The sequence below is a fragment of the Diorhabda sublineata genome, chromosome 2, assembly GCF_026230105.1.
Source record: "Diorhabda sublineata isolate icDioSubl1.1 chromosome 2, icDioSubl1.1, whole genome shotgun sequence".
NCBI lineage: Eukaryota > Metazoa > Arthropoda > Insecta > Coleoptera > Chrysomelidae > Diorhabda > Diorhabda sublineata.
Window position 1 is genome coordinate 42,535,816 of NC_079475.1, and position 17,350 is coordinate 42,553,165.

General features: G+C 34.2%; 3 protein-coding genes across 8 annotated transcripts in view; 1 reads left to right on the forward strand and 2 right to left on the reverse strand.

Moving 5' to 3' along the window:
* The window catches only part of LOC130440756 (monocarboxylate transporter 12), a 45,611-nt gene extending 33,702 nt beyond the window's left edge, over positions 1-11,909 (forward strand). For 3 of the 4 annotated variants that reach the window (XM_056774076.1, XM_056774073.1, XM_056774077.1), the window contains exons 3-9: positions 674-793; positions 848-1,357; positions 1,837-2,119; positions 3,904-4,024; positions 4,089-4,365; positions 4,421-4,621; positions 10,978-11,909. In XM_056774076.1, coding sequence (XP_056630054.1) covers positions 674-793; positions 848-1,357; positions 1,837-2,119; positions 3,904-4,024; positions 4,089-4,365; positions 4,421-4,621; positions 10,978-11,132 — 1,667 coding nt within the window. In that variant the 3' untranslated portion in view covers positions 11,133-11,909. The remainder of the gene's footprint in view (positions 1-673; positions 794-847; positions 1,358-1,836; positions 2,120-3,903; positions 4,025-4,088; positions 4,366-4,420; positions 4,622-10,977) is intronic. The other variant, XM_056774075.1, reaches the window with a different exon arrangement.
* LOC130440753 (nuclear valosin-containing protein-like) lies at positions 6,900-10,616 on the reverse strand. Of its 3 annotated transcripts, none has more exons than XM_056774069.1 (8): positions 10,499-10,616; positions 10,051-10,154; positions 9,442-9,970; positions 9,229-9,390; positions 8,862-9,178; positions 8,312-8,809; positions 7,748-8,246; positions 6,900-7,685 (listed from the first exon to the last, which is right to left on the reverse strand). In XM_056774069.1, the coding sequence occupies exons 1-8, from the start codon at positions 10,599-10,601 to the stop codon at positions 7,369-7,371; spliced, it is 2,529 nt and encodes an 842-aa protein (XP_056630047.1). In that variant the 5' UTR covers positions 10,602-10,616; the 3' UTR covers positions 6,900-7,368. The 3 variants fall into 3 exon arrangements, with proteins under 3 accessions (XP_056630047.1, XP_056630049.1, XP_056630048.1); XM_056774070.1 differs by having other exon boundaries at positions 6,901-7,685; positions 10,398-10,594; XM_056774071.1 differs by lacking the exon at positions 10,499-10,616 and having other exon boundaries at positions 10,051-10,360.
* A 112-nt stretch (positions 11,910-12,021) lies between the features above and the next one.
* On the reverse strand, positions 12,022-17,256 carry LOC130440752 (fl(2)d-associated complex component-like). Its single transcript, XM_056774068.1, has 10 exons — positions 16,905-17,256; positions 16,430-16,725; positions 16,145-16,376; positions 15,492-16,047; positions 15,157-15,425; positions 14,365-15,093; positions 14,010-14,299; positions 13,543-13,951; positions 13,088-13,328; positions 12,022-12,309 (listed from the first exon to the last, which is right to left on the reverse strand). The coding sequence occupies exons 1-10, from the start codon at positions 17,017-17,019 to the stop codon at positions 12,114-12,116; spliced, it is 3,333 nt and encodes a 1,110-aa protein (XP_056630046.1). The 5' UTR covers positions 17,020-17,256; the 3' UTR covers positions 12,022-12,113.
* Between the last annotated feature and the right edge of the window lie 94 nt (positions 17,257-17,350).

The window sequence follows — 17,350 nt, forward strand, 5'->3', positions numbered from 1 at the left end:
ATTTTTCGAAATTGAATAGTTTCGAAAACGTTTATTTATCTAAACTTGTGTAATTTTATATTGGAAAATATTGCAAAACCGATACGTAATTTAATAATAACATACGTTAACAGTAGTTCGAATTGAATATTTGATAAGAGTGTGGAAACACCCACGATTGTATATAACAAATATGTCATACTCGCTTATATAGAAGTGGCAACGCTTTTCGTTCGTTCTATCTAAGTTTTATCTAGTTTTCGCTTTTTTACCGATAAGATTTGAATAAATTATTATTAACGTATAAATAATCTGTTGCTTTGTTCTCCGTTTACGTCTATTTATAAAATTTTCTAAAATTAAATTCGAATTATTCAGGTCATGGCGACCATGATGCCAAGCGAATATAAAAAAAATGGTGATGACGATTTCGATAATTTTGAAATAAAAAAACAATGTCAAATGTCAATGTCAGTGTCAAATGTCAGTGTCAAATGTCAGTGTCAAATGTCAGTGTCAAATGTCAGTGTCAAATGTCAAATGTCAATGTCAAATGTCAATGCCAAATGTCAATGTCAAATGTGTCATATTCACGTCAGTGTCGCCATATCTCAACCCACGACTAGCTGTGGCGGTGGGGTATATGGAGAAATTTGATTTGAGGAGATTTTATTAAAATTTTTTGTTGTTACAGCGGACGGCGTTACTTACTCGTTTGGAATATTTTACGACGAATTTTTAGAATATTTTAAAGAAGGAAAAGGTCTCACATCGTGGATTCTCTCAATTCTAGTCGGCGTAACGCTCGGATCCGGTAATTTTTACATACGATTCGATTATCCATCAATATATCGAATTATTTTTCCAGGTCCGTTATCTAGTTACTTCGTTAACCGATACGGGTGTCGAGCAGTCACGATAGCCGGTTCTATATTAGGAGCGGCTTGTTTAGTGGCATCTTTTTACGCTGAAAACGTACTTACGTTATGTATAACGATCGGCATCGGTACCGGAACTGGTTTCGGTCTCATCTATCTTCCGGCCATCGTCAGCGTCACCACTTATTTCGAAAAGAAACGATCCCTAGCTACCGGAATAGCCGTGTGCGGTTCCGGTTTGGGAACCTTCCTTTTCGCTCCGATCATCTCGAAATTATTATCGGAATACGGTTGGAGGGGATCCATTCTAATCATCGGCGGAATTGTTTTGGAATGTATATTGTTCGGAGCGTTGTTCAGACCTTTGGAAAATAATAATGGAGATAAAGGAAAGAAATTGAAATCGTCGGAAGCCAAAGTTGATTTACACATTTCGGATCACGATTTTGATGAAATTACCAGTAGAGTACCGCATCATAACGGTCAGTATGGAGGGTATGGTAGGTTTTGAAAGTTTGGAATCGGTAACGTATTTTTACGGGATATAATACGAGGTGTGTAAATTGAGTTAACGCTTCCTAGAGATGCCTTAAAGGCGTTCCACAATGTCTGCGATCGAATTGTACTACAATTGGGCGAACTTGTCCCTTAACATCTTCCGTGCTTGTCATTTTCGATTTTTATCTTTGTATATATCTGTTTCGATGTCTTACACGTATGGTAAATGATGAAAATTCAAGTCCCGACACGTACACGCGAATTCGCGATGTCTGTCTACTCGTTCCACGCGATTTTGGCCGACTATGAACGAAGTTTATCGATTGAATTAAAAAAAAAAAATCTCATTACTTCGCTTACACACCTCGTATACAAAATTCGACTCATTACGTGAGGCATAACGAAAAAACGCAATTCGAATTATTATTATTATTTTTTGTATAGATTGGGAGACGTTGTTATATATAATATGAAATTATAGGTACGATAAATGGTAATATGCATCGACCGCACAGCGTTGCCCATTTTACGTTACCGAAAAATACGAAAACCGAACTTAACGGTAACGTACCTTCGTCCCAAAAACATTTACAAAGTGATATAAATAGATTGGCCCTTAGTCAACCGATGTTAACGCAATCGGAAGGAAAATATAGGCAATATTATCATTTCGGTAGTCAAAATTGGAGAAAACACGGACCTCTCGATAGACCCGATATATTTTATCAAGGGAGCTTGATGAATATACCGTCGTATAGATCCAAGTAAGTTTCGAAAATTTTCGTACGCCACTCGTATATATTCGATATTTTTATTTATCGAATTAACCTCGTATACTTGACTATTCTCGTCTCTATTGCTAATAAACAGATAAATTGTTTTTTAAAGGAATTTTCCTCTTCTAAATCTTTTGATAAGTATATATATATATCAGATTATTTTATTAAAAATACATAATATCAAGTTCAGTATTAAAACTTTGACTTTTTGTATCGTTAATTTGAATTAAATAAACTCCTTGTATATAAAAGTCTGAATACGAGCTATAAAATCCGCGTGTAAGAGAGAGAAAGAATTATGCGTCATTTTCTATTGGCTCCTTTGAAGAAATTAATGGCGGTCCTTCCTGTCATATGGTATCGCGAATGTAAACAAAACGTACGAAATTTGCATTTGAGTCGTCATTATTTGTAATTTCGTTATTTATGTCTAGCAATTTTATTACTTTCATGAAACTTTTATAGTTTGAATATACATATATCTCAATAGTCAATAATATTGTGCAATCATTTCAACAGGCCACGTGTTTCTCTTATTTGAGCCGCCATTAATTCTTAGCCAATAGCGTGAACTGCTCGTATCCAGACTCCCTATACAGGGATTTTTAAATGAAATACCTCACGGCTCCACCTTCTATTGACCAGAAGAACTACAAAATTAATTTATTAGGGAAGGTCACGACGACGTACGAGTATCAACCTCGAACTAATAACGGATTTTTTTAACGATATATAGACCATTATTAGAAAATGGATTTGAAAGCTGTAATTTCTAACATACTTATTGAATATTTATTATTCAGACCTCGTATAACAAACATTTTTTTCGTAAATTCCTTACTTCTCTGGGGTTTTTGAAAAAATCTTTTTTAAAAAAGTTTTTTCGCATTAAAACAAAATCTCACCTCTAAATTTGAACACCCTATATATACATGGTTTGCGTAAACAAGTATTTGAATTTATTCGAAATTAAAAATTTTCCTGTACTTAAATATAATGAAAATAATGATTTTTTTTCCTGACGTATTATTTTTGTATAATTGCAGTTGCCCCATATGGGTTTCTTGCGTATCATTATTAGTAGCGTGTTTGCGTTCGTTAACTAAAACTAGATTATCAATTATGGGGTAAGCTAACGTCGTATTTTCCACCGTATCATGTCTTCTATTTCAATATTGTATCTTTGACTTACATTTTTCATTGCATGGTTTTATTTTGCAGTAATTTAACAAGCGAGTCCATGAATAACGTGATTGTTCATTTAAAACCCCTCCATTTACGAATTACAAAGTTTTTCTAAACTTTCGATACCTTTTTTGCATTTTTTACGTACAAACAACATTCGTGAACTCCCTGTATAGAAAAGTCTAGACGCGAACTATAATACCCATGTGTAAGAGAGAGAACTCTGCGTCCTTTTCTACTCCCTATTTTAAAGAAATTAATGGCGGTCTTTCCTGTCATGTGGTATCGCGAATGTAAACAAAACATATCAAATTTGAATTTGCTTACGTTCTATTTTACTTAAACATCGTCTCTTATCGTAATTTCATTTTTTCCTTCATAAATTTTTTTATAATTTTAATTCATATCTCAATAACATTGTTGGATCATTTCGCGCGCTTGTCTCATTGGAGCCGCCATTAATTTCTAAGCTCGAGGCTATTAACCAATCGCGTCAACGACTTTCCAATACAGGAATTTGAAACATTCGACATTAGCGACGCCATCTATGTATCGATGGTTGACTTATTATTATTATCGTATAGATTGAGTTTAAGAAGAGGTGAAGAAGGTGAATTTATGGAACGTCCCTCGTCGGCAACGTATAGCAAACATAACGAAATCGAATCCCGAAAATTGTGCGGTTGTATTCCGTGTAGTGACGAGGTAAATAATTTAATTTGACAATTTTCCATTATCGATTTTCGATCAAGGAGAAAATTATTTTCAGGTACGGGAAATGTTGAATTGTTCACTTATGCGCGATGTAATATTCTTATTGTTTTCTTTGAGTAATTTATTGACCAGTATAGGTTTCAACGTACCTTACGTATACCTCGTACCGAAAGCTAAAGAATTGAAAATGACTATCGACGAAGCCGGTATGCTAATTTCGATAATAGGTGGCGCCAATACCGTAGGTAGGATCGTATTGGGATATATTTCGGATAAACCGTGGATCAACAGGCTGTACATATATAATTGGAGCCTCACCATATGTGGGGCTGGTAAGTTTTTTAACGTTTTTAATGTCGATTAAAAAATTTATATTTTCGATTTCAGCCACTCTAGCTAGTGCCTTTTGTAGTACTTTTTATACTCTAGCGATTTACAGCGCCGTATTCGGTTTTACGGCGGGCGCTTACGTCGGTCTTACTTCGGTTATTCTTGTCGATCTATTGGGTATCGAAAGTCTAACCAACGCTTTCGGTTTGTTGTTACTTTTCCAAGGAATCGCTTCTCTTGTCGGACCACCCATTGCAGGTAAGTCGAAAAAAAGAAAACGAGTAAACAGTATATTATTTCAGTGTAAAAATTCAAAATGCGCAACCTTTTTTTTTTCAAAGAAACTCAACATTATTCTTCGAATTAATTGTGTTATAGATGAATTCTCGAGAATATGACGAACAATTCGTGAAATGCGGTACCTTTTAATTATTTTAATACAGAAACTGGTAATTTTTTTTTTTGGTTTGACATAAAATTCGATGAATTCTTTCCAAAAAACAAACAAAATTTCAATATTTTGAAAAAACGAGTAAACTATTATTTCGGCGTAAAAATTCAAAATGCGCAACCTTTTTTTTTGAAAGAAAATTAATTAACATGATTCTCCTAATTGATAAATGCGCTACCTTTAATTGTGTTATAGATGAATTCTCGAGAATATGACGAACAATTCGTGAAATGCGGTACCCTTTAATTATTTTAATACAGAAACCGATGAATTTTTTTTGGTTTAACATAAAATTAGATGAATTCTTTCCAAAAAACAAACAAAATTTCAATATTTTGAAAAAAACGAGTAAACTATTATTTCGGCGTAAAAATTCAAAATTCGTAACCTTTTTTTTTAAAGAAAATTAATTAACATGATTCTCCTAATTGATAAATGCGCTACCTTTAATTGTGTTATAGATTAATTCTCGAGAATATGACGAACAATTCGTGAAATGCGGTACCCTTTAATTATTTTAATACAGAAACCGATGAATTTTTTTTGGTTTAACATAAAATTAGATGAATTCTTTCCAAAAACATGAAAAATTTCAATATTTTGAAAAAAACGAGTATACTGTATATTAAAAGAATTCAAAACGCGTAACCTTTATTTTCAAAGAAACTTATCTAACGTTATTTTTCTAATTGACAATGCGCTACCTTTAATTGTGTTATAGATGAACTCACGATTTTTTTATACAACAGATAATATGATGAACAATTCGTGAAATGCGGTACCCTTTAATTATTTTATATATACAGAAACCGATGAATTTTTTTTTGGTATTACATGAAATTCGATGTATTATTTCCAAAAAACTGTCAAAATTTCAATATTTTGAAAAGAAAACGAGTATACAGTATTCTATTTCGGCGTAAAAATTCAAAATGCGCAACCTTTATTATTCAAAGTAACCTATTTGACGCAGCAGGAAAATTTAAGTTTAAATTGAAATTAATAAAAAAAATCGTAAATTGTGAATATTTTGCGTATATTATTCTGGTATCAAAAATGACATGTCTTCATAAAATTGCACATTTCTATAGAAACTATTTTTTATACAGCAAGAAATTTTACATGTGCTGTGAGACTAAAAAAAAGGGGAATATATTGATTATTTTGCGTAAATAAACACTCCGTATATTTTTCTAATATCAAATATTACAATTCTGTTTTCATAAAAATCAAATTGCGTTACCTTTAAATGTGTAATACACAAACTAATGAATTATTTTTGGATCAAATATAAAAATTAATGAGTTGGTACGAAAACAAATTTCTTTAAGTATGAATTAACTGAAAAATTAACACTCCGTATATTGTTTTGATATCAAAATTAGCGTTATTCTTCTAATTGAAAATGCGCTACCTTAAATTGTGTTATAGATGAAATAACGATTTTTTTCTTAAACGACAAATAATATGATGAATTTGTCGAAATTAACACTCTGTATATTGTTTCGACATAAAACCAAATTATTTTCCCTAAAATTTAAAACGAGTTACCTCGATTTATGTTGCCAAAAAATTTTTAGGTTAATTATTTAAAATGATACGATTTTGAATAAATAAATGCTCGATTAATTAATGCACTTGCATAAAAATAAATTACCGGTTATTGCCAATAAAATATCGACCACAATGCAGTTACACAAACCATTTTTGCAATTCTTTTTTATTGCCAATAATTTAGTTGGCAGTTATGGCAACTGTTGTAAAATAAGAATCGGTTTTATTTTCACCGGCATAATTAAAATGGCTTTTATAATTAAATTTATTACAGCTCGTTAATACCTCATTTTTATTGATTACGTCAATTTATAATTACCCAATCGCGTTGTGCAAAAATATTAATGTTATTTCATAATTATCGCTAATTATTGCAGAAAAAAACATTTCTCAATCATTTATTTACACATCATCCTTCAATCATTATTATTTCAATCATAGATTCAATTAAAGATTAACTATTAAAATTAAATTAAGTTGGACTAAATATGGCGAAAATTTTTACCGCCATCTATCATACAGTAGCTAATTTAACTGTTTGTTGGAAACTTTACGGCGAATGTATCAAACGTCAAATTGTGAGTTTATTAATAAAAGACATACGTTTGTATTATAACAGCGCCTTTAGTGGCAAATTTAAAAGCAGTGGCGTTCGTTAGGGATTTAGTCTATTATTTGTAGGTTTGTTTGGTAGATTTGGTAAAGGGTAAAATAAAACAAAAATTTCACCTAAAGTTATTATATTTCAAAAAAATAGGTACATTTTGTTGATAATTCGATTGAATAACCTAACAATCATTTCTAAATAATAAACAAATAATTTGGCGAAAAGTTGAAAATTAATTTAAAACAATTCGATTAAAACGTCACTGATTGATTGTAAGAGATTTTAAAATAAACTTTTATTATCGAATTTAAAACAACAATATCATTATATTACCACCGCATAATATTGTATACAATGAAAATCTTAAAAAATATAAAATGAAAAATTTATAACTTAGGATAATTCCATTTCTTCGACTTCACTATCCTTCCTATCCGAAGAAAAAGTCCTTCGCATACTTTCATAGTAATTTCTATCTTTCTCGCTTACCGATCCTCTAATTTTCCTAAACGCTTTGTTGAAATGATCCAAAGTCACCGCCAACGGACCTTCCCGGTCCACTTGTTGCGTTAAACACAATAAATCTTTCAAAGCGGCGACGCTGGCCTCGCGTACCAAAGCTGCTAGATCGGCTCCTGTAAATCCTTCGCATTCTTTACGTTCCGCTATATCCAACAGGGACACGTCCGACGCTAAAAGGGGAGATGTACCTGAAATTCGAAAATCGAATTATATTAAATCGAATATAACGATTATTTTGTTTTGTTACTACCATTTTTCGTAATCGCTTTCAAAATATCCGCTCTATCCGCCGCGTTCGGTAGCCCAACGTACAGAACTTTATCTAATCTACCCGGTCTTAATACGGCCGGATCTATTATATCTACTCGATTTGTCGCCGCCAATAGGAACACTCCTTTCCTTCCCGATATACCGTCCATTTCCGTTAGCAGTTGATTTACCACTCTCGATGTACCGCTGTTGTCCGAATGGCTTCTTTTCGGACATAAAGCGTCTAATTCGTCGAAAAATATGACGCACGGCGCGCTGTTTCTCGCTCTTTCGAAACAGACTCTTACCGCTCTTTCGCTTTCACCAACGTACATGTTGAGTAATTCGGGTCCTTTGACGCTTATGAAATTTATGGCTGCTTCGTTGGCTATCGCTTTAGCCAAAAGAGTTTTACCACATCCCGGTGGACCGAATAATAATACGCCCGCCGGAACTGTTATACCCAACGATTCGAACTGTTTCGAATGACGTACCGGAGCCTACGGAAAAATTTACTCAAATTATTTATTCCTTTCCTTTATCTATAAAGTTTGATTCGACTTACCACTATCGATAATTGCAATTCTTCTCTGATGGTGTTTAGCGATCCGACGTCATCCCAAGTTGTGTCCGGTACAGTAACAAATCCTTCCCTCTTTGCCGAAGGTTGGACTGATTTTAAGGCGGCTTTAAAGTCTTGTATGGTGACTCTAAGTGATTCCAATTCTTCGTCCGATAGAGGTAACTGATCATGTAACCAGAATAATATTTCATCCAGAGCGCTTATATTTTGAGTTATTCCTAATTTCTTTGTTGTCGTGGGTTTAGTTTGATTTTCGTCATCTATGAGAATTATAGGTTCTGACAGATTATCTGAAGGGGCGGTAGGTGCTGATGCCGGTTTTTCGGGCGTGTCATCGACTATTATATCTGGATCCTCTTTTTCTTCATTTTCTACATTCGAAATAGGAGGAGGAGATGTAGCTGTAACTACGATTGGATCTTTTTCTACAGTTTTCCCAGCTTTCACTATAACGGGTTCGTTTTCTTCTTCTTCCTCTATCTACAAATAAAATTTATGAATAATTATTTCTATAAGGTATTTACCGTTGAACCTTTTTCTCGATTTCTTTCATTTCTCTTATCATCCTATCAACTGCAACCATAGCTGCTTCCCTTGTTAATGCCAATAAATCAGCTCCAACATATCCGGGTGTTAATGAAGAGAGAAGTTCAAAATCGAAGTTTGATTCGAGTTTCAACTTTCTAGTAACAATTTTCAATATCGAGATGCGGCTTTCTTTATTTGGAATTCCCAAGCAAATTTCTCTATCGAAACGACCAGATCTTCTTAACGCTGGATCGATCGATTCAGGTCTATTTGTAGCTCCTATTACAAGAACTCTACTGCCTTGTTCTGATTTATTCAATTCTGAAAATAACGTTTTAATAACAATTTGGATAGTTTAACTGTATACTTACCATCCAGGCAACTTAATAGTTGTGCCACCATTCTTTTTTCCATATCTTTTTGCGCATTTTGTCTACTTTGTGTAATGGCATCTATTTCGTCTATAAATAATATGCACGGAGAATTTATAAAAGCCCTTTGAAATAGATTCCTGATTCTTTGTTCGCTTTCACCTGCCAAAACGAAAAATTAACTATGTATAAAATTAAATACGTAATTCTTACCCGAAACTCCAGCAACTAACTCTGGAGCAGTTACCTTGAACAACTGTATGTTTAATTCTCCAGCTATAGCATGAGCTAATAAAGTTTTACCACAACCAGGAGGTCCGTGTAACAGAAAACCCCTTGGAGGTGTTATTCCTATAGTTCTATATATTTCTGGATGGTTAATGTGCAATAATAATTTTGCTACTTCTTCGAGTGTCTTTTCCAAACCTCCGACATGGGAAAAATTTATCTCTCCATCTCTAAGTTCGTTAGCAGAAGATACGTACTTCCTTTTCTTATTCTGTTGTTGACCAATTACGTTTGTTATGGTGGCGTAACTGTTTTTGCGTTTCTTATTTTTCTCATTTTCATGTATCGGTTGTATACCATTTTTATCTACATTTATAGAATGTACTCTAACGTCTTTGCTTATGTGAGTTGGTACGGATGACGGAGGTGCCTCTGTTTCATCATCACTACTTATATCTATAAGTTCATTTTCATCCATATTTTTAATTGGTGCGGGTTTTTTGTAGAGATCGACCTAATAAGAAGAAAATTCTTAACCATTAAATTGCTATTATTAAAAATTATTTAATACAAATTCGATTTTTACCTACTTACCAATTGATTGTTCATGGAATCGTTTTCGGGAGTATAGTCGTTTAAATCGATGCTACTCTCGTCACTGTTTCCGGGTGTATTATCCGAATCGAGTCCGTAACGAGCTAAAACAATAGTATAAGCTTTTTTAACTGAGGCTCTGAAAGCGCTTCGCTTTCGTTTTGCGTATTCTCTATATTGAGATTGCAGTTCGTCAGCTATTTCGTTTATATCAACGTAAGTTTTATCAGTGTTTCGTTCTAGGTACTTTTGTACCCTCGCGATAATTGTAGGATCAGACATATACGGCATCAGCGATAGTTTTCTTATCGAAAAAGTTGAATAATTTTCTAGTCAAAAAGACTTACTCATGAGAAGATACGATAAAACGGATGAGTTTATTTTACTAATCGAAAATACTTCAGTTCAACATGTATCAGAAATAAAATTATATATTTCAATTTCTTACATCGATTGCACACGAATTTAGAATAAAAACACTGTATAATGCGTATTTGCTTGGCGTTCTCGATGAAAATTAGGTTAGCTTTACTTGGAGGGACGAATGACATATTCGAATGAATCCGTGGCGCTGATTTGTCGACGAATCGATATTATATTCGATTCATATTATTTTTAAAAATGTAATAATGACTATTATTACGTAATTTAAATTCAATTAAACCTAATTGCACTTGTAATATTAATATATACTGAAAATAATCAAATAATCAGCTTAATTTATTTATCGATTATCGTAATCGATTATTAACGAAATAGTATGTCGGAACTTATTTCGTATGGTAATTGTACGTCAAACATTATCTACTTTCAAATATTTAAATAATGTTATCTAAACGACGTTTTCAGCTATACTATTTTTATCAGTAAAAATTTGAAAAATTATGACGAAAAGATCTATATACATATATTTTTTTTTAATTTCAGGAAGCCTTTTTGACTTGACGGCTTCTTACAATCCCGGATTTGTACTTGCAGGTGTGGCAATTGGAATAAGTGGATTAATTCTATTTACGATTCCTCCAATTCAAAGGTGGCAATTGAAAAAAGCTCAATCCAAACAGATAAACATCGCTTTATAACGGAGTTTATAAAGTCGGTTAGGTTTTAAAATTTCAAAACATATCATTTTTTTTGCTATATAGGGTGTATCAAAAATTTGTTTATGAAAACTATTTCTTCAATAAAGAAGTGTTTTATTAGTTGTAAATGATGTTGATATACTCTATAATGTAAACTTTTCTATATTTTGCACAGTGTCTGTCATAATTTTGTAATCGGAATTAAGACATATATAGTGTGTATAGATCTATGGGGTGCCATAATTCTGTCAGGGTATTAGATGTCTTTTCCATCCCAGAAAGACGAGTATAGTTTTTTTACTACGAAACCTTTAAAATTTCCATCCATATTTAAAACAACAACTTTTTATATATTTGTATTCCTTGCACGTAAGTAAATTAGTTGGGATTACGCCAAAGAAACTTTATACAAATTTTTTGTTCGTTATCTTTATACAACAAAATTATTTTTGATGTTTGTAAATGTTGTAACACATAAGGAGCATTTATTTATATTACGTTTCAATAATTTAAATACTACGGGGTAACTTCACAATATTGAATAAATAAAAACGTCATTTATATGTACAGGGTGATGTCGTTAATTGTTACATAACAACATTTTATTTTTGGAATTACCTTGTATATTAGATATTACGTTTTATTGGTATCGAATTTATTTGCATGTTTAAAATAAAATTGATGTAGGTACTTTTGAATTATAATCACATTTTTGTAAACAAAGAAAATTTTATCGTACTCTTTATTTTCTGTAATAAATTTTTTTTAATTAAATTTGTTGTTTACATTTTATTTTGTCGCCAATTACCCCCCAAACCAAAGTGACTTGAATATCATTACAACGAGGCTTCTCTTTTTCCTTATAACTCGATCTCTTCCTATATGATTATGCAGTTAACAACTATCCTGGAGTGTTCTATATTTTAAATACAAATTTCAGGTTTAAATAAATGTTACATCGGTTTATTATTTTAATATAAATTACAAACTTCTTTCTAATAATTGCGAAGCCAATTGAAATAAATCTGGATCGTATCTTTTAGGTACTTCTACGTGCTTATCGGTGATCGGTAAATTACACAAATGTCTCCTGATTGTTAAATCCCTTCTAGCTGCTAACGCTCTCCTATGAGGTCCGACATTAGTAAAGAGACTCTTCCGGATCGCCGATCTTTCCCTAAAATAAAAATAACAATGTCGTTTCAATAATAAATCAGATACAAATTGGATCCGTGCACGTCGCCTATGAGGATGATGTCGACATCACGTTACGAACTATTTCGGCTCTTTCAACTAGCTGAAGCAATAAATAAACGGAAAATCAATTAGATGAGAATCTCGATGAGAACCCCGACCTTCCAAATCGGGGACCATCGTTTCCCAGTGTGCCACAAATTCAAATATCTAGGGACTTTGATAACTGAGGATAATGACGTGACAACAAGAGTTGCTGGGAAGTCCAAATAGCGCTCAAGGTCAAAGCTTACTACAAGACGATAATCCGTCCCGTAGTCACTTACGGATACGGGACGAGGAACTATGACGACGTTAAGTGAGCGGATTTTGAACTGCTGGGAACATAAGATCCTGCTGAAGATGTTTGGGTGGGGGAATACTAAGCTGAGACAGATGAACGACGAACCAGATTTGGTGGCGTACAACCGAGGGGCTAGGATACCTTCTGATCGATACAGTTCCTGGAGGACGGCGACTGAGAGGAAAACCGCGCCTTCTCTGGTTGACAGTCGATTATTGAGAAGACCCTGCGATGGTACTTGACAACATATTGAAAAGATTAGGTTTTCGAAATAATCTAAAATAAAAAGTTTATAATGCGAATCATTATAAAAAATAAACTAAATTCGAACGAGACTTGTCCATTTTTGTTTTCAAATTATACTTGTACATCTCACAATTAATAAAACGAATAAAAATATTGTGCAATTTCAACCAACCTATCGGCTACTTGAATGGCCGCCAGAGATTCGGGGACGTTAATATCCTCCATATTTGTAGGCTCAATTTTCACTTCCGGATTTTCAATCTTAACATTCGCCTCTACGCCGTTCGTAATCGATTCATCAGGTTCTATTTTTACCTTAACATTTACCATCTCCGATTTTACGACTTCTTTATTTTGATGAGCCATTTTTGCGTCGGCGTGTTCTTTCAGGATCAACTTTACTAAATCTTCGCCTAAAAAATTGTTTTATCAAAATGATATTGATTATGGGGAATTTTTAATTTCCTTTGATGTAAGTTTATTATTTACCGGCGTGCCGATCTTGCGGTTTTACATTCAGTCTCTGAAGATGATAACTTAGTTAAAGAAACGCGCTTCAGACTATGTAATTGTGAGCGTTTCATTGTATAAATATCACCGACGGATTAAAGAAATTTTATTGATTACCTGCCAACTGTACGGAAACCCCCAAGTTGACTAAAACGTTATGAGCTTCCCATTTAATTTTGGCGCTACTACTCGGTTTAGTTCTAGGTTTCGATTCGGCTACCAAACTAGACCAATCGACGCCCAAAGCATCGACTAAACCTTTCATCTTCGATTCTTCTTCCAATTCATCTTCTGATATTTCTTCGAAATCTAATTCCATGTGATCATCGTCGATCGATCCTCCTTTATTATTAGTAGCTGCGGCGGTTGCAGGTGATTGCGGACGAGATTGTTCGCCCGGAGGAGTTTGTGACGATTTTTGTGAAGCTACGGAAGTTTGTTCCGTCGTTGTAGCTGCATTCGGACCGCTAGGTTCGGACGTTCCTTGCGTTTCAGTAGATTCTTCTATATTAGTTTCGGGTATGTCCTAAATGTAAAAGAGGGATTATTGGGGTTATCAAAATATTCGGTAATAAAAAATTTACTTCGTCTCTATTCAAAATATCGTCAGCGTCGTCGCTTATTTCGCTGAGATCGTCTTCCAAAGCTGGTTGCATTATATCGGATTTGACGCAAAGTTTTTTCGAACTTCCGGGACTATCTAAAGATTCATCTATTGGACGTTTTTGAGACGCGGGTGTCGATCTATTGGCATCTTCTTCGCCGGCGACAATATCCAATTTAACTTGCGACGATTCTTCCGTGGATTGCGCCACTACGACCGATACTTCCTTTTTACGGTTCGATTCTAAATTAGAATCTTCGGATGGTGGAACTATAAATTAAAAAAAAAAAAAAAAAAAGTGAGGAAAACTATAAACATTGAAATATATTATTTACCGCTCATAGTTTCTACATGATGATGCGACGCGGCACTTCTGGGTCTAGAGCGTTCCCTCCAATCCTGCTGCTGCCATCTGCGCCTATCTTCATTATTCCAAGCTTCCATGGATCTATTATAGTGCCTCCATTCTTCTTCCAGACATCCACCGGCGGCGACCTGTTTATGACTATCCCAATTATCTCTGGTATCCCAATCGGGGTTCAAAGCTCGTCGATTATTTCTATCCCAATCGTGTTCTGGATAATCAGAATGTTGATGATCGATCCAATCACCGGCTCTGTTCGATTTCAAATCGTCTCTCTGTCCTCCGTATCTCAATCTATGATCCATTTCGACGTCCGCCATATCGTCCCACATATCTCTCCGGCTTCTTCTATCTTCCAAACTGTTTCCGTACATTCTGTCGTCGTAATGATCTACGTCTACGTCGAGGTATCGTCTATCGTCGTGTTGACGACCTCGATCGTAAGGACTGTCGTAATCTTTGTCTCTGTGCACCGAAACGTAATCCCTTTCGTGGCCTCTATCGTACGATCGATCTTTATTCATATCGTTTCCTCCGCGTCTATCGGGAGATTTGCGCGTTAACGATCGATCTGGGGTACGATCACGTCCGCGACCATCCCCCCTACCTCTATCTCGATCCCCCCTTTCGCTCGAATGACCTTTTCGAGATGGCGGTACGCGTTCTTCCAAAGGAGGAAGGAGACGTTCGACACGATCGCCTGACAAAAATTTATTTATTTATTTATTTATTATAACAATAACGAATAAATAAAATTATATACCTGACGGTTTATCCAATCCCCTATCTTCTCTTCTCGTCCTATCTCTCCTTCTTTGTTCCTCCTCCTTTTTTAAACGTTCACGTTCTCTCTGTCTCTCTTGACATCTAGCCAACGCTTCTTCTCGTTCTTTTTCTCTGGCTTCTTCTCTTTCTCTCGCTAAACGTCTTTCTTTTTCTCTGTCGCGCTCTCTATCCCTATCTCTAGAATCGTGTTTGATGTCTTTACGAGTCAAGCTTCTATCTGATAATCGAGCGTCTTTACCTCTAGATCTACAATTAAAAAAATTAATAATAATAATAAGAGTTTGTAAGATAATAATTTTGTCTCTGTTTTACCTATCTCTATCATCTCTCCTATCGCTTCTTCTATCATCCTTAAGAGGACTCTTGTGATCCTTTCTGATATTTCCTTTTCCTCTACCCGGTGATGGTTTCCTTTCCTTGGTATGTACCGGATCCGGTGTATCTCTCTTATTACGTACGTCCTTTCCGGATCTATTATCCCTTTTCGGCGATCTATTCGATTCCTTCTTTTTATGTTCCTTCTCTTTTTCTCGTTCTCTTTCCTTTGCTCGTTCTTTGGCGCGCTCTCGTTCCTTTTCCTTTTCTCTTTCTCTCTCTTTTTCCTTTTCTCGTTCGCGTTCTTTTTCTCTTTCTTTTTCCCGTTCGCGTTCTCTTTCTCTTTCACGTTCTTTTTCGCGTTCTTTGTCTTTCGGTTTAGGTGAAGGCGTGCGGTGTTTTTCTTTGTTGCTCGATCGACTTTGGGGTCGTGGAGATTTTTCGGAACTCAATTTTTTTGTAACCGACGCTTTAGATTTTATCGGGGGTGTTTCGGATTTTTTTCTTTGTCTCGTCGGCGAGACGGATTTGGTTTTGACCGCTTTGCTACTTACTGAAAATACATAATTCTATTAATCACTCAATGCAATAAATATTTCACTTGCACCGCACCTTTTAATACCTACATTAAATAAATAAATTTTCATTACCTTTTTTTCCCTTTTCCCTTATTAATGATTTTGAAGATCTCTTAGTCTTAGATTTGTGTTTAATCCTTCCCCGTTCTTCAGACGAAGTAGAACTGGACCTCTTAGTTTTGGTTTTCTTCAATTTTCTTTTCTTCGCATCTGCAGAACTTGTACTAGACGAACTAGAATCATCGCTTGAAGTAGTAGAATCTGTGGTAGAACTAGAAGTCTCGCTACTTTGACTACTTTCTTTCTAAAAAATTCTAAACACTTTAAATACCTAGAATACATTTAAAACAATTTTACCTTTTTATCTTTTTTCTTGGCTTTACTTTCCATTTTCATTTGTAGTTCGAGTTCTCTCTGTAATTCTTGTCTCTTTCTCTCTAAATCGTCAGGATCTGCATCTTCCAATTCCTCAGGATCCCACTGATCCCATTCTTCTTGTTGTACTCTCTTATGACCATCTTTTATATGACGCCTTTGGGTTTTAGCGGCCCTTTGTTTAGAAGGGCTTATAAGGGTATGAGTACTTGAATATTTACAACCTTTGCCATAAGGACATGAACCACTTTGAGCCCAATGGTGACAATATTCTTTCCCTATCAATAAATATATCGTTGATACAAATGCAAAATAACTATTATTAAATGAAAATTTGTAACTTTATTCACAATTCTAAAGCAATAGTTATATATCGAAAACGAACAAAATTTGTTATTTCAACATTAAATATTTGAAATTTATACCGATAATATCATATAGAAATCTGAAATCTTACCTGTATTCGTGGCTTTGGTACCGAGTCTTTCGAAAACACTAGGACGAGTTTTGGGAATGCTCCCTTTACCTTTAGTGCTTAAATTAACTGTTATTTTTCGTTTTATTTTAGACATTGTCACTATAAGTTATGGTATTAAAGTTTCTTACGTCACTTGCTGCAAACATATTTACAAAATATTATAAAGATTTTTATAGAAAAATCATTTATAACACAAAAAAATCAGAGCATGCGAAATTATTATTGTATTATTATTATATTACGAATAAACACGATTTGAGGATAAGCTATGAGGTTAGTAAATTTCAGGATTAGTTGGAAAATTTCGCTGTCAACTGTCAAACTTATCTGTAGTATGGGTGCCATTATTTATTTTTTTTTTTAATGAAAATCTAGGCTTTCATATCTGCTTTTTTTATATATTAAATCATTAGAAACGGAAATCA